This window comes from Helicoverpa armigera, chromosome 15, assembly GCF_030705265.1.
Source record: "Helicoverpa armigera isolate CAAS_96S chromosome 15, ASM3070526v1, whole genome shotgun sequence".
Taxonomy (NCBI): Eukaryota; Metazoa; Arthropoda; class Insecta; order Lepidoptera; family Noctuidae; genus Helicoverpa; species Helicoverpa armigera.
In genome coordinates, this window is record NC_087134.1 from 1,368,705 (window position 1) to 1,394,690 (window position 25,986).

The following is a 25,986-nucleotide window of genomic DNA, read 5'->3' on the forward strand; positions in this document are numbered from 1 at the left end:
AGAGATAGTTTCGTTCAAATGATTAAAATAATAATAATACAAGAATAAAATCCTAATTCATATATTTAACGTAATAAATCTTTGACATCAGATATGACAACGCAGTTCAGGGGATCACAGTACATAAGTATACATAATTACATTATTATTCAATTCCTTACATTATTGAATTAATTACAGATAACTAAATAAAGTTCATTTTATGTTAATGGCAACATTAGCACGCTAGATTTATATTATGTTTGTGAATGGGGCTATTTAAGTTGGTTTAAGAAAAAAAGACGACCGTTAACGGGCTGGCGTTCATAAAAAAATGATGACGAAAATTAATAGGTCAGTTTTCTTGTAACTTTGTATTTCCGAATGATGCTTGTTTTTTTTTCTTAAATATTGAGGTGCGCTGTCGAACCTTGCCCAACAAACTCAAATTATGTAAAGCTATAAGATAAGTCTGAGTTATGCCAAGTCACCAGACCTCAAAAAATTCAATGCTGTACGCGATATCTTACTCTGCCTAATGAATGGCCCAAAGATATTGAACGAGTAGCTATAACCGTCTTATATAGCCCCAATCTTTTCAATAGAAAACATGTACGTAGATACGTCATTAAAAATATCGCAAGATGCGGTGAACAAAATCCCGTTGCAGATTTGACAAAAAAAAATATTCTTCTAACCGAAATTCGGCTAATCTCAAGGAAGACTAGTGAAATACGTAGAGATATAAAAATATACGTTACATACACGGCACGGCAGGACGAAGCTCCAACCTAGCGATTATCATGTCATTTGAATTGAAGTCTTAAATCGTATCTCTGAAGGTACGTTTTGAAATCTAGCTGTCGACCGCACATGCCGCGACTGCATGAAGTTGCAATCGCTGTCGATGCCAGATTGCAGTCGGCAGCTAGCATTTAAAACGTAACTTTATAAAACATTAATGACAGGGTGATGCAGCTACCGAACACGAGCCTTGCTATAGCAGCGCCGTGCCGTGCCCGTCATGTGTGCCATAACCTTATGAGTTGACAGAACCATACTCATATTCTACGGGACATCATTTAAACATGACCAGAGATACAAGGCTCTAAGGTACGTAAAACCCGAGGTCTCGCATAAGGTCCTAAATGGCATTTTATCACCTACATAATCTGCAACAAGTTTTATATACAGTACATTTTACATATAAAAGTAACGTTGCGCATTAAGCATTTAATTTATTATATTATTAACATAAAAACACCATAATTACCAAACGTTGCACGTTGTCTAAAATTCAAGGAATGTACGCTAAGCTAATTAGTCTAAAAAATAATTTGAATGTTTCTAACAATTGCGAATATAATTACTCAAATATAAATTTGGAATTTCCTAAATAAATATAATCCAGTCTCATAACAATCACACATTAATTTGCACTAACATTCTAATAAGTTATCCCAATTGCACATTGGAGTCAAGTAAGAACCTTGAAAGTTATTTTTGCGCAAAATGCGCAAAATTTTGCGCAGCTGAAATCTTTTGGGCAAGCAAATATATAGTTGGATCTATAGTTCGCCATTTAAAAATCAGAAGAACTAAATTCACGTTGGTTGTACATAATTATCGCGGTTCTGCTTTTTGGATAACTTCATAAAATGTTAGTATTAATTTTGCCTTGACAGAAAACAGGCACTCCTTCAATAAGCTCTATATACACCATCCCAATTTTACGAACCTAAAACTAAATACATTTTGCCAGTTTAGACGGAATATTTTGGGAAATTGGGCATTCCATGTATTGCAAAAAAAATAGATTTACAATGAAAAATATAAAGAATATTTTAGCAAATTATATATTTAAGCTGTTACAAATAACGCTTTGTAAATTCATAAGCCATGAGTGACCCAAATACTACGATATTACGGACAGAACATGGGCGGCATTTTTCTAACAAAATATTTTTTTTCATATAGAAACATATAAGTACGGTAATACCGTTACCGGAAGACGTTTATGAAAATATGAACATAGTGACGTGTTGTCTGATACCATAGCTCCACAAACTTAAGGAATTCGTAATTTTGTATGGAATAGTTTGTGCAAAAATACTACTATAGTAATATTTTTTATTATATACACAATATTGATTTATTTACATTCAATTTGCAACTAAAAGCTTTCACTAAAGTCGAACATGGATTTTGTGAACCAAACTAGCTTTTAAATGGCACCTCTCAGAATTGATTTAATTTTCATAATTAAAAATCGACTTTGTATTTGTCGTTTATCTTTGCTTATGAATCGGAGGGTTGTGACATGAATAGTTCTTTAAGATACATATATGTATTGACTACGTCAAAGCAAATTCGTACAGAAGGACCGACATTTATATCACATACATTATTTTATCTAATTGGTGTATTCACATTGAACTAGGCCAACAGATGTCATACTTCATTAAAATAGACGGGTGTACTATGCCAAATCGAATGACAAATAATGGAATATCAATTGATCGACCACTATAAATCGAACATATATAATCGAATATATTCATAAATTTTGTGTTTTTCTTGTATTCATAAAAAATATAGATTTTTCAATAGGATGAATATGCGATGTATTTAACGCTCGATCAAACGAACATTCGATATTTTGAACACTCGATGTATTGACTGCGCGATGTATTGAATGTTCGATTTAATAACCATTCGATATTATGAATGTTCGAGTATTTAGAATTTCGATTTATAGTGGTCGATCAATTGATATTCGATTATTTGTCATTCGATTTGGCATAGTACACCCAAATAGACTGTATATTACTATACCGTAATTAAAAGTCGTCGAGGCAGAAATCAAAGTGATCTTCCATTATTTTGTACTGGTCACATGAAAACCTCATGCATTTTGGACACGTGAACACCTGAAAATACAAAAAAGAATATGTTAGAAATTATATTACATACAAAAAATATGTTTTGGAAACACATCCGTGCATTTTCAAGGCAAGTTTAAACACACATGCTTATAACAGGAATATATAACAATAAGTTATGTTTATTAGTTAGATATATTAATTTACATAATAATAATTCCTAAATCGGTACAGGAGCAACGACAAAAAACGATATTGAAGCTTTATCGATACATATATCACTGAAATGCTTAAGAAAAATTAGGTTAATTCAAAACTCACAAACAGCAAAGGTTAGAATAACACTAAATAAACAATCGTGCTAATTTTGACAGAAGAATTATTATATTAACTTTATTAATTATTTATCTAGTTCAAAAACACAACACACATACACACTGGCTCACCTAATTGCAGAAAAGTAGACTATTTTATAGATTTAATGTAAAAAATATATAATAACATATAGTAGGAAATATGTATAATTTCATCTATTACAAAAATTGTGACAGTAATAAAAATAAATGCACTATGGTTAGTTAATTTGACAATATGGCCGAAAAATGGCGGCAAAATATTGACCATATTTATTTACATATTGACTAATTGCGACATTGGTTTCTTTAATTATAAAAATGCATTAATAAAACACAGAAGAACTGGTAACTGAAAATAGTTTAGTGTTAATAAATAAATCTTATTATATAATACTAGCTGTTGCCCGCGACTTCGTCTGCGTGGGCAATATAGAATTTCCAATTTCGTTTATTTAATCGTTCATTGCTCAACCCCTGTGGGTGATAGCGTGATAATATATAGCCTATGTGTTGAACCGGCCTCCAGATAATAGTTATGCAAAATTTGATTTAAATCCATGCAGTATTTTTTGAGATTATCCGGGACAAACATACAGACAAACAGATAAACAGACATACAGACAAAAATTCTAAAAACTACATATTTGGGTTCAGAATCGATCATGGATCACCGCCCAAGTATTCTTTTAAAAAAATATTCAATGTACAGTTTTGACTTTCCTATCATTTTATTATATGTATAGATTATTTGCTACCTACGTTTGAAAATCTTTAAATCAAATCATAAATAAAGGATAGGGGAACCTGTTATACCCAGTAGTTTTCAAGGGATTGTCCTTTTTTAGTTGACTATTTGACCATTCTCAGTATTAAAAAAATATAACGAAAATTGTGGCATTCTATTATGATTTATGTCGTGTTTTGTTTTGGGCACTCTAAAGAAAGCGGTAAGTATGTCTACGGCAAAATAACCCTATGTAATTTGTCTGAAAAAAAAGATATTTCGATAATAATGATTATGACTCCAAAACGATAATGGTCGACAGAATTTACGGCCTTAGTGTCCCAGGCCAGGTGTGTTATGTAGGTTAAACAGGTTACCTTATTCACCATATTAAGAATAATTCAAATGCTTAGATTCGATTAAAATATTTCTTTTAAGTTTACTTACACAACTTTTAAGCTTACTTATTTTGTGGTATGTAGTGGAAAGTTTAAATAGAACTGCGACTTTAAAGAAATTGCAGAATACAAATTATTACTTAAATATATAAATGTTCGTAGTTTTGCCAATTTTAGCACTCAAAAAAGCCAGAAATATGATACAGAAAATATTACAGCAAACATTAATATAAGATTGATCTAAATGGAACTTTTGCGAAACCAGAATTTGAACGCCGAACTTAAGAGACTCTTTCTGGCATACAGATTTATCTAACTCTGACTTTGTAATAAAAAAAAGACAATAAATATACAATAAGAAGTAATAAATAAATTAACTATTTAACTAGACTGAAATCAAGGTAAACAGTGGTCTACATGTTGTTGCAACAGTATGATGGTTTTGAAAGGCTTGTCGCACACTGGGCAGTCGAAGCGCAGCGGCGGCGGTGTGGCCTCCTTGGTAGCACCTTCTTCTTGTTTGTCGACCTCATTTGATAATTTCTTCTTTTTGCGAACCTTTTTTTTATAATTTTGAGTTTAGAACACAGTATATATTTTTCTGTTTGATGTGAAACTATGTGAGTGTGTTTTGAAATATAATTCAAAATAATTCACACTTGTCTCGCTAGTACAAAAGTTATGATCTGCGCTGCTGGCTCAAAATGACGTGGAGTATGACGTCATGAACACTAGCCAGTGTACTGAGTTATATTTCGGAACACACATTTTTTTTACGAAATGCCATTTGTCACATTTGACAATTACATTTAAGACACCTTTAAGAATTACATTCAGCCTTTACATTTATTGTAACATACAGTAACACATACTTTTATCAGTTTCAAACTCTATCGTAACAGCAATATTTCCGAAATCCTGAAAGATAAATTAATCAAAATAAAGCAACTACGTACCATGTTCCCAGTAGGTTGCGTCGGCGCAGTCCTTGCGGGCGTCCGCGCGGGCTCTGCGGGCGCGGCGCGGGCGGCGGACGCGGGGCGGGCGCCGCGTGACGTCACCGTGCGGTATAGCCCCGGGTTTATGTTGCGGACTTCTTCTAGCTGTGGGATGATAAAAAACATATAACACACTGATATTGTAGTGGTTAAAAGAATATCTTCAACAGAACCATGGCACTGTACCTACTTGATGAAATGATTTATATTAGACGTGGCGAATTGTAAAAAAATAACCTAATCCATTCAGTGGTTTAACCACAAGGAGTCATTTTCTGTTCTCATAATTTAGAAGATCATGTGAAAAGCAGAGATAAAAGTCAGTATTCGAGGGAGAATTTCCGCTGTTTGTAATGACTGACTCTTATATGGTGCTGTAATTGTAGCACATTTTTATTGTACTTATTTTGTTCGAAAAGTCTCATTTTTATTTTTGCGTATTTTTATTTTATCTTTGTGTTAATTAACATCAATTAACCTATATTAGAGTATTTAATTTAATGTGATTAGCTATGACACACTTTGTATAATGGTCAGTGGCGGCTGTACCTTAAGTGCACTCGTGCGCTGAACCACCAATTCAAAAGATTTAACAATTACAACATTTTACTTTATCTTTATTTTTAAATTACCATTTCAATATTTATTTTACATACATTTATTATACAAAAACGTATAAAAAATTAAATTTCCAATTATGGTCAAAAAGTTGGAGCGCTTTACTAAACTAATATCGTGCGCTCCGACGAGCGCACGAGGACTGCTAATACATCTTGTATGAGATACGAATGAATACGCCTCACGCGTGAAACAAAAAATAGTTCATAGAAATGTACCGAGTAATGAGTCTGTTCCCGAGCGCCGCACGCACGTACCGAAGATTACCGAGAGCACCCGATCTATGACGAATTGGGCCGGCCGGCATGGGCGCGAGGCGACGGCAGCCATGATTGATTGACAACTTTGCATGTGCGACGCGTTAATTATTGATAACTATTTTCGTAATTGTTTTGATTCTATAATTGAACTTTTGTTATAATTGAACTTTTTTATTCTGTACTGTGTTAAGTATCAGTTGAAATGAGTATAAACATTGATTATATTAAAGAAAATAACAAAAATTTAAAAATAAACATATTTTATATCAATTGTTGTTTTGAGGAATTTTAAGATTTTAGTCATGTGCACCACCAGTTCGATAACCCACCAGCCGCCACTGATAATGGTTATTTACCTGTTGAGTTAATTCCTGATTCCGTTTCTTCGTGGTTCTGAGATCTGTCATGATGGTCTCTTTCTCGGACGCCATCTTCTCGCGAGATTCGCGCTCCGCTTCGAAGTCACTCCTGATATAATTAAAAATTATTAGCAATAGCTTTTTGTAAACGTGTATCTACAAGGTACAAGTAGCTTGTGCATGTTGAGGCACATGCGCAGGTTGAGGCATTTTAAAAACGTGCGGGTCCAGCAACCCATGCATGTACCAAAGCAAGATACTCACCCGCGTGCTCTTGTCACTTGCGCATGTTAACTTGCTCTCGCTATATGCACCGTGTAGATCCTATAAATCCTATAGTTGCTATAAAAGCCCTTGCAGATTCAAGCCAAGGGATCTTTAGAAGAAACATTAAAATTACTACCTTATACTTTAACAAAAAAATACATTTAACATTCTTTTGAAGTCGCTTAAAAATATAGTCGTCGAGTCGATAATTAGACATAGGAAATATAGACTTAAAAACCTCCTTTTCAAAACTCAACAAAACGAAAAAAAACTCACTTATACAGATCCATCTGGGCCTTCAACAATTCCGTATCATCCTTTTCCCCCTTGAGCCTGTGCACCTCGGCCTGCAGGGCTGCGAGCTCCTGCCCCCGGGCGACCAGGGCTGCGGTCAGCGCCTCCACGTTACCGCCGCGCTCCACCCGGGGCTTCGACACCGACTTCTTTAGGACTTCGCTGTAGTCCTTGAAAATGCCTTCGAAGATTGATAGGCTGCCACGGACTTGGCCTCTGGAAAAGAGGTTATAGACTTTATGTGAAAGGTTTAAGGTTGGTTTTAGTTTAACTTTTTTTTAAATAAGGCAGGTTAAATGGAATTACATAGACTTTAACATATCTCCAAAGATACTACCCATAAAACATAGACCTTATATCATTTAATACATGTTATTTTAGCAAATTAAGTAACTGAGAAGCTATGAATTAAGCAAATATATTTTTTGTGATATATCTAGGCCTTTTTGATATCTAAAAAATGGACTGAAAACATATTTACAATATTCAGAACTATTTTTACATTCATAATTACAATAGCTACTCCTCAAAAAAGGCGTTAAATTCCTACATAATTATTCAAAAATTTTCTGTAAAATAATAACTTACATATTATTCAACGCAGTACTATGCTGTTTCTCAAGCTGTGACTTAACCTCAGCTAAGCCAGCTTTGAACTGATCTGCTGTCACCCTTTCCAGTTTGTAGTCGTGAAGACTTGCCACCAAGCCTAAAGTCTGGACTAGACTGTCTGACATGCTAAAAAAATAATAAAAATACATTTTATTCATGTAAAATATACATCTACATCTTTCCATATACATCATTATCTGTCTTCACATACAAATTAAAATATACAAAGAAAAATAACAAAAAGTAATTCCGATACCGGGAATCGAACCCGAGCCTCCTGGGTGAGAGCCAGGTATCCTAGCCACTAGACCATATCGGATATTGAACAGTAAGTTGAAATTGCGGATTACGTCCTAAAACTTCTACAGGTTCTACTAACCTACTACAAGCTTCTATAGATATTAATTTCTCACTTATTTTTATAATATTGATGTTTTATTCCCAAAACTATGCTATCACCATAGCTATAAACCCAGATTTGACGCAGTTACTGAAGTTTTTTTTTTTGTTTATTACTCGACTGGCAAAGAAGAGTATGTTTCATAAAATCATTTGGTCCAGTTCCAGTCTAACTGGAAGCCGACCCCAACGGCCCCAACGGCCAAGGCCTGCCGGGGCTGCGGGTTGTTCGAAAGAGATGCCGCGGCCCTGGTACATAAAAGGCCTATGACGGAACACGACGATTTTAGTCAGTAAGAGTCTGACACTCCCTCACCGCTGCTAACCCACAGCGGGAGGAGTCATTTGATGATTTTACGTCGCTAAAAAAAAAAAGCCGACCCCAACGGAAAGGCTGGCCAGAGAACTCTGTACATGATATTATAATAAAAAAGCAAAAATAAATAAATAAACTTACCCATGAGTCAATATATTGAGCAGCTCAGCCAAATGCTTCAACGTTTTGTCATACAACTTGACGTTTGATGTCAGACTGGAGTATTCTGACGACCCAGAGTCGGACTCCGAACTGATTGAGAAACGTACCGGTTGGAACACCTGGAACCAACGAATTATTATCATATTAAACTTATGTGAATGAACTATAAGAGTTCATTTTATAATTTTTACCCAACTTCCCAAAAAGAGGATGTTCTCAATAAGTAGTTTTTTTTTTAATTTTTGCGACATTTTGTTTGCGAACAATATTGGTGGTAACGATTTATCTATTTCATCCATTTTTTAGCATAGAATTTAAAAACTATGTAATGTAAGTGAAATAATTAGTCTCAAAACATTCCGATTGTCAACAGATTTTAAAAGGATTTCCATTTTCCATGAAATGATATGCCAACTGAATTCCAAACATGGAAGTTCACAAATTATCATATACATAAATATATAAAATAAAGAAAAAGATAATACATAGAAAAAAGTTTATTGACTCACAGTAGTGGAGGCTTCCTTTAGCCTGACATGCAAGTCCTGTATTTGATCCTTGTATATCTTGGTAGCTTCCGATACGCCAGACTTGTATTTTGTGAATTCCAACTGGAACATTAACAAAATTTTAGCATTAGCAACTGAAAGATAGGAAGTTAGTGAAACTGATGATATCTATACTAATATCGTAAAGCCGAAGAGTTTGTAGTTTATGACGCGCTCATCTCAAGAACTGGTGGTGAACCTAAATGGTTCACCTAAATAGACAAGGATGAAAAACTATTTTTTTTTTTTACTTTTTTAGCAGTCATATCTATGGCTACCAGCGGTCGCAGTAGCATGAAACTACTTTATGCACCTCAATAATCTTAGCAAACATAAGTTTTAGGAACTTACCTTAACATTCTCGAGCTCCAATATCCTGAGCTGTGCAGTCTTGAGCTCGCTCTGCAGTGAGGTCACCTTGGCTTCTAGCTGACGTAGCAACTGGTCACGTTTCGTCACTTCCTCTGACGATATGCTGGTCTGGAAGTAGATTAGCAGTGATTAATGTATGGGAAACTTATTGGAAAAGAGATTCGGGACTCGAAAATTAATTTTATGAATAAATAAATAAAAATGTTTTTTTGTCTCAAAACAGTCAGAATAATTTTATAAATGAGACAACCCCAGTAAGTAATTAATAATACTTGTATTGGGACTATCTTGCTCTTTCCCTTATGTAGCAAAATTGAGACTAGGTTTTACAATTGAAGACTTAAAAGTAAATCTAGACAAAATAAAAGTAAAATTAAAATAATAAATTTTGATCATATAAAAGTGTTAACACCCTATATTATATTTACGCTTTTACTTTTGCGTGTGTACCAACCATCATCAGGCCCTCGAAAAGTCTATGATATCCAAAGACTGATTTGGTATCTATCTTAGTACGAAAAAAATTAAGAAACTTACAAAATTACTGGCGGTCTGCACTTGTGCTTCTAAATCTTGTATCGTGAGCCTGAGATTATTTAATTCTGTAGCATGTTCTGTGTCCTTTGTTGATAGAAGAAGCTGCAAGAACATTTCGAAAATTAAAAATCTTGCAACAGATACTTACATTTAGGTATAGAACTGAAAAGTAAATTTCTGTGCCTGTTGCTACGCAATATTCATGCGGTGTTTTTTATCAAATCGAGTGTTTCAAGAGGAAGGTTTATATGTATAATGACATCCATTAAATATTGGGGAAATACTCTTATAAGAGTGGGTCGCTAATTAATATCATAAATGAGAGCTCTTTTTGCGCTTTCACGCCAACTACTGAACCATTGAAAAAAAAATACACAGATAGTGTAAAGCCTGAGAGGACGAGTATTGGTTACAGCTCTTCGGGGAACCAATATTTACCTAACATTGTTGCGTTCGAAAAAAGGGATTTGAGCTGCTAAGCAGGTACAATACGTAATGTAAGTAAGTAATAAAGAAACACTCACTTCAGCATTCTTAAGTTTCTCTTTGAGGTCGTCTCTCTCCTTGGAGGTGGCGTCCACTATGTGCTCTAGTGACTCCTTCTGCCATGTCAGCTTTTCGTTATCTACTATCACCTGTTACAAAACAAATACTGTTATTAAATTGGCTCTTACATTCGGCATCCATCGAATTTTACTTCTAACTTTTTTAAAATGCATGTAATCAGCGCATGTGCCTCAACATGCGCAAGCTACTTGCACCGCGTAGATGCGCCCTAAGTTAACAAACCCCTAGAGCCTTTTGAAATTCCACAGCCCTGACAACTAGTTGAAGCCTTAGCTAAAGGTAACAAACCTGTCTCCTCTGCTTCTCAACAAGCTCAAGCTGCGCAGTCAGTTTGTTAATGGTGTCGTCGTCTGGAGACGTGACGAACTCCATCACGGACGGCGGGCCGGACGCGCCAGTGGGCTTGCTCGAGTGCAGCGACTCGCCCGTCTCGCTGCTCACTGAATGCGCCTCGGCTTCGCTTAAACGAGCTATGTCTGACTTCAGCTTTTTGTTCTCTTGGCGGAGCTGGGGAAAAATTATAATAACATGTACATAAGATTTCAATTTTGCGTAGGTATGTCACTTTCCTAAAATATATTTGGACTTTTGGAGTCTTGGGGTTGGACCACATCTGGCAGCATACTGCGAACTGGTGAATCTGATTCTGTGAACTGGTGAAAGGATGCGTTAGCATGCTATCGCGCGCTTTAGCGATCCGGAGTCTCCCTGCCGACCATTGCATTTTGTCCATGATGCCGATCGCCTCGAGGATTCCGCCGCATGCTATCGCATTATGCTTTCTATCTCGGTCTAGCAAATGGCAGTTCTAAGCGACAGAAAGAGAAAGGGCGACGGAAAAAGGCGATTCCGTGCTGCCAGATGTGGTCCAACCCTTAGCTTATTATCTTTAACCAGGCCTAGATCAAAATCCTGTGCAATTTAGCAAGCTAGACGAATTATAATAGACGCTACGACTATATACTACACAAACTTATTTATTTACTTTAATACCGTTAAAAAGTTAATGTGTTATTTAACCGACTTTAATAATGGATGTTCACAATTTGGATGCTGCTATAATTATTATAATTTGCGATTATTATTTTTGTAATATCAAGATGAAAACTGTTAAAGGCACACAGTTATTCATGTGCACAATAGCTCAGTATACATAATACGGTTCTTAAATCACAAACAAAAACCACCATTGTTTGATTTCCGATAAACAAGATATCTTACTTACAACATTTCAGTAGCTAGTTTTCAAGTTCCTGTTTATATATGTTTGAAAAACTTCAAAACGGCATTTTTTTTCCTTTTATGATAACATTAAACCAAAATATTACTTAACAGGTCATGGTGTTTGCAGAGCTGATATACTCGTATTAACACATTCACATACTTTATGCTTTCCATAATCTTCGCGAATATCAAATAAGGAAACCTCAACTACAAACTAGCAAATAACCATATTTGCCAGCAACCAAGGGACTTCAAACTTTACCAATCATAACATAAGAACTCTTTTCACTTAAACAAAAGTCAACATACCTTCTCAACCAGTTCCTTGGTTTCGTCAAACTTCTCCTTATGTAAAACATGGGTCTTCATCATATCTTCTTGACAGGATGCGATCAGCAAAAACTGCTCTTTCATAGACTCATTATTTTGTTTTAAAGTCTCCTTTAAGATCACGTTTTCGTCTAGAAGTTCCCCAAAACGTTTCTGCAATTCCTCTGTGCTTCTGTCATCTGTTATCATCGTACTGGCCACCATCATGCTCGCTGGTGATGGCTGGAAAGAAAAAAAAAAGGATTAAAAAGAGGTTTTATTAAATCATAGACTGTCTTGGCTTTTTGAAAAAGGAACGATAAAAGGCGCTTACACTAACTGAATCATTAAAACTAAGTATGTATGTAATAATTTTCGTGAAATAATTTTAGGTAAATTGTAGAAAAAATACCCACACTGAAATTTCAGTGTAAAGCTACAAGGAAAACCAGTGAATGAAAGAAAAATTCCCTGCTCCCTGCTTTTAAGGCCGACCTCCCACAAACTGCATTACAGTATGAATGTAAGTGCCTATCAACATACTCCATATGGATTATTTCCTCTGTACAGTATTATCGAAGGTAAAGTCCCTTTTTAAAGACCTACCTACACCATGTAAAGGTGTGCACACATCCGATTTTTTAAAATAAATGTTCCCACCTGAATATAAGTCTAAAGAATTTAAAATTTGTGTAAATTTGTCTTTTAGATAGTCGCTTTTGTTTAAATGGAAATTAATAGGTGTTTGTTAAGTAAAATAATTCAGTTTAGTTTACACTAAAACTGAGCAAAATTTTTCTAAGATATTTAAAAAAATCGCATGTGGTAAGTACCTAAAGGTAGTTTAAACGTAAATGTGTGCACACCCTTAAATGGATTAATTTTAGTAGTACAGTTAAAAATACATCTTATTTATTTTATTTATTTATCTACAAATATCTAAGAGAACCGATACGGATTATTTATTATGATAATAATCTGATAAGGAACAAAAAATCCCTGCTTTATGCGATGTCAGCAAGATTTCACAATCTATCTAATAGTCTTTAACTTAGGACACTGGAAAACAGAATACATGTCAAGTTTATTATTAAAATAAAACATTTAATTTATAAATAGTAGTGATTCATACAAGTGACATTTTTTGAACTTAAACAAATAGAACAGTAGGTAAGTACTTGCGAAGTTTCGAAATTGGACACTCAGGAATGTATAGCGGGCCTCCATGAGTAACATGACTTTTGTATAGGAGGTATGGGATTAAAAGAAATAATATACTAATTTGATATTGAAATATTTATTCTATACTTTAAATGGTACTTGGAAGCAATACGTCCGTCTAACAAGATCCCGTGACGCAGTGTGTGTAGAGTTAAATAAACAGTAGATTGTTCAGATAGAACAAAGAACAATGTTATCGAAAGTTAGGGGTATTAGTTTTTTGCTTTATATAATCCAACACGCCCCCTCAAAAATTAATCCCTAACTTTTAGTCATTCGTTAGTTTACTATACAGTATCTAGTCTACAATTCAACATTACAAAGTGAATACCAACTTATAAATACGACGTAACATATTATACTTCCAAGTAAGGTCTGGGACAACTGTACAATAATGGTCCAACATTTGCTGCACAGGATCAGGGAAAACCCAGAAAAACCTGATCAGACCATTTCATAATGAAATTGTACTTAAATTAAAACTTATTCTATACCCAATCCTTTTCTCAGTCTTATAAAAGACACGACTGGTAAAGGTTTTGTCAACAAGTCTGCCAACTGGTTACCTGTGGAAATATAATTTAATTTTATTACATTTTTCTCAACTTGTTCTCTAGAGAAATGATATTTTATATCTATGTGTTTGGACCTTTTATGACTTGTTGGATTATTAGCTATGCTAATACATCCGTTATTATCTTCATATAAAATAATGGGCTTATTAATTTTTAAGTTTATGCTTTCTGCCATTTAACATAGCACGAGCTTTTTCTGTTATTGTGCGAACCATACGTTCTGCAACACCATTTAACTGTGGGGTCCTAGGAACTGTTAAATGATAGCTTATGCCTCTTTCTCTACAGTAGTTTTTCATTTCGGTGGATAAGTATTCACCACCGTTATCACTATAAAGATTTACTACTTTGAAATTGAATTTAGCCTCACTTTTAGCGACATAGTCTTTAAAAGCTGTAAACACTTCTGATTTGTAAGTTAACATATACACCACACAATAATGTGTGTATTCATCAACAAATAAAACAAAATAATTTCTGTTATCTATTGTTGGAGGTGTTATAGGACCACAAACATCTGAATGCACAATAAACAGAGGGCGTTTAATGTAACTTTTGTCTTTAACTTTATTAAAAGGCAGGCGAGTCTGCTTCCCATTTATGCATGCTTCACACAACTTATCATTTGGAGTTACGGTATTTATTTCATCTAAGTCATCAATCATATTATGACATTTTAACTGCAGGAATTTAGTTTTACTTATATGTCCTAGGCGTTGATGCCATAATTCATATTTATTTTCATTAACATAACATGCTTGGGAAGCGGATTCCCTTTTATTACTGGTATTTTAAACTCTAGAACTATAAGATTATTCAATGTCTTACCTTTCATGATGATTTTACCTTCCTTTGTAATTTGTGTGCCTTTGTCATCAAATATTATGGTGAATCCTGCTTGCTGCATCTTTGATACCGATATTAAATTATATGGTACTTCGGCACAGAACAATACATTTGTAAGTATTCCTTGCACTCCTGTTTGACTGATAAGATTTATGTTTCCCCTTTTAGTTGCTGAAATAAATGTATTGTTTTTAGCTACTGAAATTTTTAAAGGAGGATTTAAACATTCAAACGATGTGAAGAGATCATCTCTATTTGTGATGTGATCAGACGCTCCTGAATCTAATAGGAATTTAATTGTCGAGTGGTCTTTTTCATAATGGTATGCGCTTGTCATGAACGCAAATCCTGAAAAGAAGAATTCGAGGTCGTTCCCTCTTGCAGGGCAATAGTTTGGACTTGTCTTGTCCTTTCTGGGGCATTGTTTTGTATATTTGTCTGTCTTTTGAAATAGAAACAATCCTGTTTCTTGTGTCCTTTGCGTCCACAGTAATGACATTTCACAAATTTTTGTTTGTTTGTTTTCTTGAATGTTGTATTCTTCAAATAGTTTTGTTTTGTGCGATTGTATCTGTTTTATTATATTTTTCTTCAACATGGAGTATCTTTAAACTGGTATCACGACTCTCGTTTTTAATTTTACTTCGTGATCTAATAGTCTAGTTTTACAAAACCGAGAGTGATATTTTCTTCAGATAGTGTCTCAATTGCAGTGATAACGCCATCATATGTATTCGGGAGAGTAAGTAATAAATGAGCTACTTTGTCCGTTTCCTCTAATTTAGCTCCAGCAGCTGATAATTCTGTCAGCAGATCGTCAAATGTTGAGAAGTGTTTGATCAAGGGTATATCGGCTTTTAATTTTAATCCCAATAATTGTTTTCTCAGCGCTAATTGAGTTGCTACACTTTTCCTTTCATAGATCGCGTCAAAATGTTTAAAACTGCTTGAGCAGTCCCATTTTCATTAATATAATTAAGATATGAGTCCGCCAAATATTCGACTATAATACTTTTGGCTGCCTTATTATTCTTTTCCCACTCAGCGGATCGCGTTCCAGGAATTTCTTCGTCAATAACACTGAGCAAGTTTAACTCTTAAAGCAGTGTACGAATTCTAAATTTCCATACACTGTACTTTTCTCCATTAAAAGGCTTAATGTTTCTTTTCACTTTTTCCATTGTCACAACTTTATTTTTATTTACAACTATGCACTTTACTGTCACTACGCACTACTGAATGTTCTCACTACTAAATGTCCTTTTTCGCACTGGGCCCATAACCTATAGGAGGTATGGGATTAAAAGAAATAATATACTAATTTGATATTGAAATATTTATTCTATACTTTAAATGGTACTTGGAAGCAATACGTCCGTCTAACAAGATCCCGTGACGCAGTGTGTGTAGAGTTAAATAAACAGTAGATTGTTCAGATAGAACAAAGAACAATGTTATCGAAAGTTAGGGGTATTAGTTTTTTGCTTTATATAATCCAACATTTTGTAGTATGTATCATGTATACTATAGTTATATTATAAAAATAGGATATATTTTGTTGTTTGTTTGCATCCGAAAGCACCGAAATAAGTGAACTACTGCTTTATTCTTTTGGAGACTACACCTGTCCAAGTGTGGCAAATTCGAAATGGGAAAAGGACCGCTATAAAATGATTTCACTGCTAAATGATTGATTAAATACTTGATGGAGTCAAATGGCTCTTTTTTCGATGGCAAAAATCATCAAATGACCCCTCCCGCTGTGGGTTGGCAGCGGTGAGGGAGTGTCAGACTTTTACTGACAAAAAATCCATCGTGTTCCGTCGTAGGCCTTTTATGTACAGGGCCGCGGTAACTCTTTCGGACAATCCCGTAGCCCCGGCGGGCAGTCAAATGGCTCTCACGTTGACTTCTAACAACAATTCTGTTTTTATTAAAACCTCGTTGCAGGTAGGTACATGGTGCAGGAAGGAAAATAATTTACTTACTCAGTTTAGAGGAAATTGACTAATCTCTCGAAAGCGAGCGGGATATTTACAGCATTATCTTATTTGTGCAAAGATTTTACAGTGCTTTTAAGCTTCGTGCAAAATAAACATACTTACATGATGATAAACATTAGCATACTACTAGACCAATCCACAACTGAGCGCTCCCGAGCTTACGCATACAAAGACAATGTGCATCATCATCCTCCGAGCCTTTTTGCCAACTATGTTGGGGTCGGCTTCCAGTCGAACCGGATTCAGCTGAGTACCAGTGCTTTACAAGAAGCGACTGCCCTATCTGACCTCCGTAACCCAGTTACCCGGGCAACCCGACACCCCTTGGTTAGACTGGCGTCAGTATTACTGGCTTCTGACAAAGACCATGTGCATATTTGCACAGATAAGTGTAGCTTACTCTCTTGAAATGAAACATCTAAACAAGATAAGAATGAAAGTCCTATTTCTATGACAGATAAATAATAGAAAAGTCCCTTAAATAAACCTAAACTAGAACCATCTATAGCTATTTTACCATGAGTCACGGTTGCATCAGCTTGTTATCAATCACGCACGTACATACACATAGTATATAGTATACATATCAAATTGATTGACAGCAGATAACAAAGATAGTATACGTATATTGCCAATTTCCCACCGAGTAGGCTTAAGGTAATTGATAGATATTTTTTCCGCAATTTTCCCCCTTAGTCATTCTTGTATCCGTTAGTCTAAAAATATAGGGCTCTTTACGGCAGCTGAGTTAAACAAATTCTTCTGTACGCCCGTAAAATCTCTTCATTTATCCAAAAATTTAAGTTTTCTTTCCAGCTTTGTACTTAAACATATGCGTAATATTCTATTTATCTACTCAAAACAAATCAGAGAAAAAAATCAATGCAAAACGGACAAAAAAAATACTACTCTGACCATCAATTAACATTATAACGTAAGCAAAGACAAAAAACTTATTTTTTGGACGCGGTTATTTCGGGAACCATTTTGGACCGATTTGAAAAAACATTTTAGTGTTACATAGCCCATTTATCCAGAAGGGCTATACTTAGGATTTTCATCCGGGTGCGCGAAATTTATAGGGTGAAACCGCTGGCGGAAGCTAGTACCTATTCAATGCAGTTAATTCGCGTACCTAGATGAAACCCAATGGAGGTCCTTCTAGCCGATTATCGGCTACGGCGACTGTTCTCATATAAGGAGATTAGACAACTGCGCAGGACATATTATAGTGCACAAGAATTTGCGCAGACACAGGTGCACTCACTATTCCTTCACTCTCATACCCCGATGGGACGGCAATCCGACACGGAGAGAGATCAGGCGCAGGACCGACATTTACGTGCTCAAACCCAATACCTATCCCGGTTCAACTTTGTCTAGAAAGGCACGTCAATCGGTCGTTGTCTCACATTACTAGACCAACGACTTGACATTAAGCGAATCATGCTTACATACGATTCACTTTTATTACTATCTGTTGTATCATTATTTTTTCTATGTTGATTGTAATGTTTAATCTTCGTTATTGACGCATATTTATGTCGGGGTCTTCTTATTATTGCAAGTCATGCTGAATATTGTCTATGACGTTGATGGATTTTTAAAACCTAAACTAATATTATTGTTTGTACTTTTGCTAAACTGGTTTGTAAATTGAACATTTTTCATTGTAAGCTAAGTACAGCAAGCAATCTTTACCTCCTTTCTATAAAGAGGTAAAGATTGCTTGTGAAGAAAAACAAAATTATCTTTATTTTTTTGTACTTATATATGAAGAGACGTCATTGCTATTTCATTTCGGCCTACCCTGACCGATAAAAAAACATTAAAGTACCTAAGAGCGTTATGTAAAACGTGAACTCGATCAAAAACAAGTTCTGAAGTAGTTACTCAATAAGTAACTACTTTCGAGAGCATAATTCAAGAGACAATTTCGAAAACACTAGGAGATAAAGTCATATTCTAAGTATGTATACAACAACGATGCACAATGAAGAATTATAAAAATTGCAAAAACCAAAAATAGTTTACGCCAAACTTATAAAACCTTGCTCATAACATGAAGTAAACACTTTTGTTTCACTTCCCAATAAACATGAAGCACTTAGAATTTCAAATTTTCAACCAAGACCTTGATCCAGAGTGTTTACCGTTAGTAATACCTACAAATGGTCTCTGGTGTAAAGTCAGGATGTGTTCTAGCATCAACACTTCGCTCTTTAACCTGAACAGGCTTCGATCACAAACCAAAGCTGCTTTCCCATACAGCCATTTTTGGTCGCAGATATGATAAAGATGTAACAAGTCGCAACAGTTTCGTAACAGGTACGACACAACGTGACTGTGTAGGGATTAGCTTTTATGTGTTGTAACGGTTCAGTAAAAATGTGACGGAAACTAGATTCAGTAACTTTGTGTGGTCGCTGTGTCGATACTTTGCAGCTTAATTGGTAATCACACATTTTATAAACTTTGCGTTTGGTTTGTAACCAGTGTGCAATGTTGACACAATTGTGTTGTAATTGGGTAGTAACATGGTGTAGTCGATGTTCCAGAACACTTTGACACTAACTTGCATATATAAAAACATGACGAGAGCCAGTTATTCTCAAACTGTCTATGTTTTCTGCCGTTATCAACCATTTAATGAAATTTAAAATGAGTAAACAACCAAAAACCTTACGTAAATTCCGATGGACTTCAACTTTTTACAGAAGAGTTAAAGAAATAAGTACGCCCCAAAATATTGTACTCGTACGAGTACATGTAGGTTTTTTTTATTATAATAATATTTTTTTCATGATGTTGCATTGTTGGTAGGGCAAATTGACGGATACCCATTTATTGAACTCAAAACTTATTCTTTTCTAGGCCATTTACAGGAAAACAGTACGGATTTTCGTACCGAGGAGCTTATTGGTATAGTCCCTAGTGCCAAAGTTTCAACTTTCGAGCTCCAAATCGCTGTTTTTTCTTTTTCTCGGCCAAAACAAGACGTCTTCGTCTTTAACCCAAGTACTCGGTACAAGCGATATTAATTCTGATGAGCCTTCTTTGGTTAGAACAATGCAAAAAGGCATCTTGATAAAAACTTTGGAAAACACTGTAACCAAATGTTAAGAGAAACCATCTTAAAAATCTAGTAATTTTGTAACAAGTTACCGTAACATGTCGACACGTGTCGACACATTATCGTAACTTTGTGACTAGTTGCGACGAGCATATTTTTCATAACAAACATCAAAAATGTTTTTTCATAGTTCATTATTTAGCAATTTTATGAGTAAATCTTGCTAAAATAATTTGTATTAGGATTAAAATATTTGATATTGTATTTAAAGGGAAGCTTTTGAGCACTCGATGTGCATCATTTTGTATTTTTATTTTATTTTAACAAAAGTTTTTCTTTCGCCAGAATTATTAAAACATGATATTACGGTGGCGCGTTGGAAATATCAACATATTCAAAGAAATTACACAGTAAACTTTTTATCCCAATAAGATTTGAGCATTATTAACCATATTAATTAATGAAAACTAAAACTTTGTTTACTTCATTATCATTATCATACTTCAACCATCATTTTGGGATTTTGTATTATTTCGTCGTGTCACTCACGCACGAGCCAACGAAATTGATCGAACGAATGAATGATTGAATGATTAGTGCGAACTCTGGTTAAAATATGGTAACAATGTTACGGCACAGCGACGTAAATTAGAAACCAAATGTTACTTGTTTATTGTGTCGAGATCTTCCCCATTTTTAGTTGCAGCGACGGCGCTAACACGGAACGTCGACGAGATTATGTTTCGAGATAGATCAGTGTCGACACTAAGTGTCGAAACGGTTACGTTATGTTCGCAAAAATGGTTATATGGGTTCTGAAACTACGGGCGCGAGTTTAGTAGTAAGCAGTCGCTGTAGCCGAATACGACAACTTGCACTGACTAGGCTGACAAGAAGAAGTTTCGACATCCAGGGGTATGACAGACCTTTAGAATCATCATGATAGCCTAAATTTATCATTATCATAATTAGCTAAGTTTATAAGCAATAAAACTTGCCTATGAATTATGTGTTTTTAATGTTTAGGTACCCCTTCTGATTTGGCTTCTAAGGATAACCACTACCTAGTATGTATAAGAATTCTATAGATGCAAGTGGCTAACTTATTTATACCTAGTATCGTAATGAATCATGTTTGCGTACGAGGATGTGCGATTTTATCAACACATATTAGTAAGTGAATCAGTTTCACGTCACTAATTAAGTGACATGTATAACCGAACATCCCAAAAAATTTATGATGAAATTGAGGATTTCTTGGGAAGTCATAACCACATCGATTTCTTCCCTTTGGCACAAATATTAAGGAGAATAAAGCTTTTTGCCTTGGGGTTAAAAAACCTATTGTTATGCAAGCTATTGCATTAGTTAGAACTGTCCTCGTTCAACCAGGGTCGATAGTTCTGAAGCTATTTTCAAATCTATCAATCTTTCAGGCAAACAAGGTTTTCATGTGGTGCTCAAACTTAAAATTTCTTTGATGTGACAAAGGGTAGATTTTTGACTGGATATGATACTGAAATAATTCAAAATGTCAAAGGTTCTCCTAAACTCAAATAGAGCATTGTAAATAAGGTGTGGTGCCTAGTACTTCCCCAAGTACTCACGTCATGACGTTCCATTATTCCGCATATCTCAATAAGGGGCCAGATTCCGCAGATAAAGATAAAATATTAATAATCTTTTGATAACACAATATGTGTGTAGGATGTTGATGTATTAAAAAGATAAAACAATTTCATGAAAGTATTTCCCTTATAAGTATTTGTAAATGCGTTTAGTAGTCTAGTCTAACTAGCTCCTTATTATTCTTATTTCCTTTTCGCAAAATTGTGGCAAACACGGACATGTATGAAACGCGGTAAACTGGTCTTATAACAAAGGAATTACAGAAGCGTTGCCGTCACAGACGTAGAGCTTAAATGCTATGATATGGCATGTAAACTGTCTACTACGGTATGGTATATAAGAATACCCTTAAAATTGGGGCATCAGAACGCTAAATACCGGCCTAAATCAATAGCTAAAGCTTTTGAATTTCTGAACCCACTGGGCCGATTTCAAAAAATATTTCAGTGGAAAAAATATCATATCCTGTATCGACTCGGGTGAACCGCTGATAGAAGCAAGTCGACTTTAAAATGCACAAAGGTATTGCTAGGGTGCATCTACACGTTGCAAGAAGCTTGCAGGTTACATGCATTTTAAAAACGTGCGCGTCCAGCGACTCACGCATGTACCAAAGGAAAGTACCCACCCGCGTGCTATTGTCACTTAAGACACACCCGTGTAGACACACCCTTACACACACAACCGAACTAAAAAAAAAGAATATTAAAATAAACTCACACAATCCCCAAGCTTAAAATGGGCCTTAAAAGCCATATTAGCTTCCACAGACAAGTCCTTCATAGCTTCCTCCATTTGCTCCTTATCCAGGGTCACGTCTCCGTGGTCTATGCCATTGCACTTCATGTCCAGGCTCGACCCTGGAGAAGCTCCGAGGATGATGAACGAATCTTCGTCCCCGTTCTGAAGGCTGGTCATGGTATCACATCAATCTGGAATGGGAAGTTAGGGGTAAACAGTCGAGTGTTTTGGAGTTTGAAATTAAATGAATACGGGTATTTCCTATGGAGACTGAGTACACCAGTACCTAGTAGGAGTTAACTTGAAAAAGCACTGCGTTTTGATACATAAATGTCCTACGGCCTACGGATATTAGGATACGGCCTTCGAAAAGGTAACGAGAGCTCATTTATAGGGCCAAAAGCAAATGGCCCAAAATGGCCCTCATGTGCTTTTCTACTCATTATCACGATATTTTACGTAACTTTAGTGCTGTCTAGCTAGAAGCTTAAATAATTTCACTAATTACCAAAACAGAAGCTAGATCGGATAGCTTGAGAACTATAATTATTTCTCTAAGTACATGTTATTTCGTATCATAAGAATAGTTTGACCTGGCTACTATGAGTCAATTATAAGAAATAGGTCTGTGTTCCATTTTTAAGCAATAGGCCAACAACCTGCTGCTCATTATTTTAGCAAGTGACACATTTCACAATGCATTCCAGAGTTATAAAGTGTAGGTACCCAAAAAAAACTACCAATTTTGATAATTTTGGCAAGAAAGATGCTTGAAGGAATTTATTATTCTAACTTCGTAGCACAGTTTATATTTTAAATACATAAATCATTCATCAATTTAAGCACTTCTAGAATGTTTACATAATAATCAAATGTCATAATAACAATAAATAAGTATGTTATTGTTTTCATTCCAATCGCAAAAAAACATTACGTTCAATGGTATCAATTTATGTAGTCTATCAATTTATTCAAGCATTTCATTGACCTAGAAGCATATTAAGTACCTAACTCGAGTACAAAATAAATTATAGGTACCTACGTATTTTATTTTATTGCGTAATTTTGTCAATGATGTGATAACAAAATGCGACTTTTTGGAGTCACATCCTAAGTTAATGCCATGTACCTATGACAGACACACACAGTTTTTATATATTACCAGTCTATTATCCGAATATTCAATAATCGGCGTTCTATTGTACAAACGCCAGCAGGTCAACCTACCCAAATCTGTCAAATTTCACCAATCGAACATAAACCTTCTACCATTGTGATAAGATTGAAAATCTATTGATGAAATTTGACAGATTGAGATAGGTTGATGTGCTGTTGTCCATACCACAACGTGAATTTCCCATCCGGTAGTAGTGAGACGGCGCTATTATAATTAACTGAATTATAATTGCTGTCACAAGTTCTCGTGAGCCCTTTGGTTTCAATAATCGCGTGAGAACGACTGTTTGAAAAATATATAACAGCTCTGAGAACACGTTTATCAATTAGCAACCTTAGCAACCTTAAAACAAGGTCATACAGGTAAAAACCGTGACTTCTTATAACGGCAGTTACGCCCTTCCGACATTGAGAGCTTTTTGGGTTACTTCAAGGCAGTGTGCTAACAAACACTACTAACTTGTTAGAGAAAGTTAAGAATATGTTACTGTGGTACTAGAATCTAATAAGAAAAAGAATAACTCTCTCTCTTGGCTTATAATCATGGCCGACTTTAACTTGTGGTTCCCTGGGTACTGAGATGAATAGGACTCCTGACTCATGGGAAAAATGAGAAGTGGCCTTTCTTCTTCTTAGCGATTTGATGGCTACCAGTGGCCCAGTATTTCGGCACATACACAGGATTATCAGAGGCGGCGAGTAGATCTTTCGCTGTGCAGGTGTTGGGCCACATTGGGACAAGTTAGTAAATGCCTAGCAGTTGCAGAACCCCAGGGCAAATGTCAACAGCGTGCAATGAATAGAATGGATCTGAACCTGACTTGCATTTTTTTTTATAGGACCATTGGATTCTAAAATACAGGTAATTTTCCCAAAGGAATGTTATTAGTGGTACTGCTATTAGCTGAATGTCATTATATTGAAGTTTGCTGAAGCACTTATCTATATCGCTTCATTTATCTCTTTGTGAAGGTAGATAACAATAGCAAGAATCATCTGAACAAGCATATTGTTATGCAAAGCATGTATTATGCATATAAAAAATATGCAAATAATCAATAAAACAACAAAACTTTGCAGCTGTGTAAATTCAAATGATATTGCTACTTAATTTTTAACATCACGTTACTCTATATTGACTCAAGTACAGTTTAGCAGTATCCATGAGTCTTATATATTTTTTGATTCCATAGATACAAAACACAAGAAAAATAATATTATAAGGAAATTAACCAATCTCAGTAGCGTGCACTTGGAGAGGCTTATGTCCAGCAGTGGACTGCGATAGGCTGATGATGATGAAGGAAATTAATCAGTTCCAGCTTCAGAAAGGCTGAATTAAATAAAGAAAGGACTGAATTTCCTGCTGAAAAGGCATTGTAAAATCTCAATCAAGTTTATTACATAATTAGTAATGTATTTTTATTTCTGTAAGTTACAATAGGGCTCAAAGTTATAAATAGTGTCTTTATTGTAGCAATTAAAAAACATGACAGGCTGATCGAGCCAGTTTTGCAGTTTACAACAATAAAACAACTATCTCCTGAAAGGTTGAATGCATCCAATTAAGTATATTCATAATTGGGAACTACTTAATTTCAGTAAATAATAAAACTTTATAGTTAAAGTACTTTCTATTTTAAAGCAAATGTGGTGATAATGACATCCTGTTCTACTTGATAAGGAACTTTTTGCTGAGCATTGCATCATTGTCTATGATATTGTGTTTAACCAAATTAAAAATATGAAGGAAAGAAGTAACAAATTCTGTGCTTAATTTATTGATTAATAATAGCCAGAAAACTTACCACTTGCAGGTCCAAATAGTAAAATAATTGGTTGAGCAATTGAATGTAAACACTGAAACTTTATTATGAGTCACTGGTGATTCAATTGAGAATTAAATTCACCTATAAATACGAAATTCGCAAGTCAGGGGGAGATAATGCACAATACCTAAAACCTAACCATAGGTATTTCTCTAATGAGGTAGGTAACTCCCCGCCGTATAAACAATGTAAGATGAGACGCACTTTGCCAACTAAGCTAAATAAACCAATGCAAAGGATGTTAACAGAATTAAATAACATTCAATGAAGCAACACCAATCACTGATTAGCCTGAATACTTGATAGCCAGAGCCACTCGACGCCGTAACTAAAAATAAAATATGAAACTTGTCATATTTTCGCGTGTAGGTAGAAAAATAACACTTACCGGATAATTCGATGTCGTGACAAAATGCAATTGTTATGTTTATACACCAGTTGACATTACATAATACGCAAATCGCACTATCGTTTAATTATTATCGTCGCCACTTTTGCTAAGTGAGACAGAAAGTAAATATTATTTTGCTATCTTCGCAATGGGGACGACGAAAACGAAAATAATTCGCACTCAACAAGCGAAGGCCTTGGAATTTTGACAGCGTCAATTTCATCCAATAGGATTTTTGACATTGACAGCTCTGGAGTTAAAGATTACCATTAATGAAAAAAAAATCACATGATCAATATTATAAGGCCGCCTTTACACTTG

At 35.1% G+C, this 25,986-nt stretch overlaps 1 protein-coding gene and 1 non-coding gene across 6 annotated transcripts; both read right to left on the bottom strand.

Annotated features, from left to right (window-relative positions):
* Positions 1–45: 45 nt before the first annotated feature.
* LOC110380921 (optineurin) lies at positions 46–25,889 on the bottom strand. Of its 5 annotated transcripts, XM_064038104.1 has the most exons (15): positions 25,663–25,888; positions 22,249–22,460; positions 12,182–12,424; positions 10,937–11,155; positions 10,606–10,716; positions 10,082–10,183; positions 9,524–9,652; positions 9,134–9,235; positions 8,604–8,743; positions 7,724–7,873; positions 7,118–7,351; positions 6,572–6,683; positions 5,296–5,442; positions 2,792–2,909; positions 46–2,443 (listed from the first exon to the last, which is right to left on the bottom strand). In XM_064038104.1, exons 2-14 carry the CDS (start codon positions 22,444–22,446, stop codon positions 2,820–2,822), a joined length of 1,977 nt encoding a protein of 658 aa, XP_063894174.1. In that variant the 5' UTR covers positions 22,447–22,460; positions 25,663–25,888; the 3' UTR covers positions 46–2,443; positions 2,792–2,819. The 5 variants fall into 5 exon arrangements, with proteins under 5 accessions (XP_063894174.1, XP_063894175.1, XP_063894173.1 ...); XM_064038105.1 differs by having other exon boundaries at positions 2,357–2,909; XM_064038103.1 differs by lacking the exons at positions 46–2,443; positions 2,792–2,909; positions 25,663–25,888 and adding exons at positions 4,693–4,897; positions 25,254–25,590.
* On the bottom strand, positions 7,995–8,066 carry Trnae-cuc (transfer RNA glutamic acid (anticodon CUC)). The gene has a single exon. It is a non-coding gene; the product is annotated as a tRNA-Glu (tRNA).
* Positions 25,890–25,986: the final 97 nt, after the last annotated feature.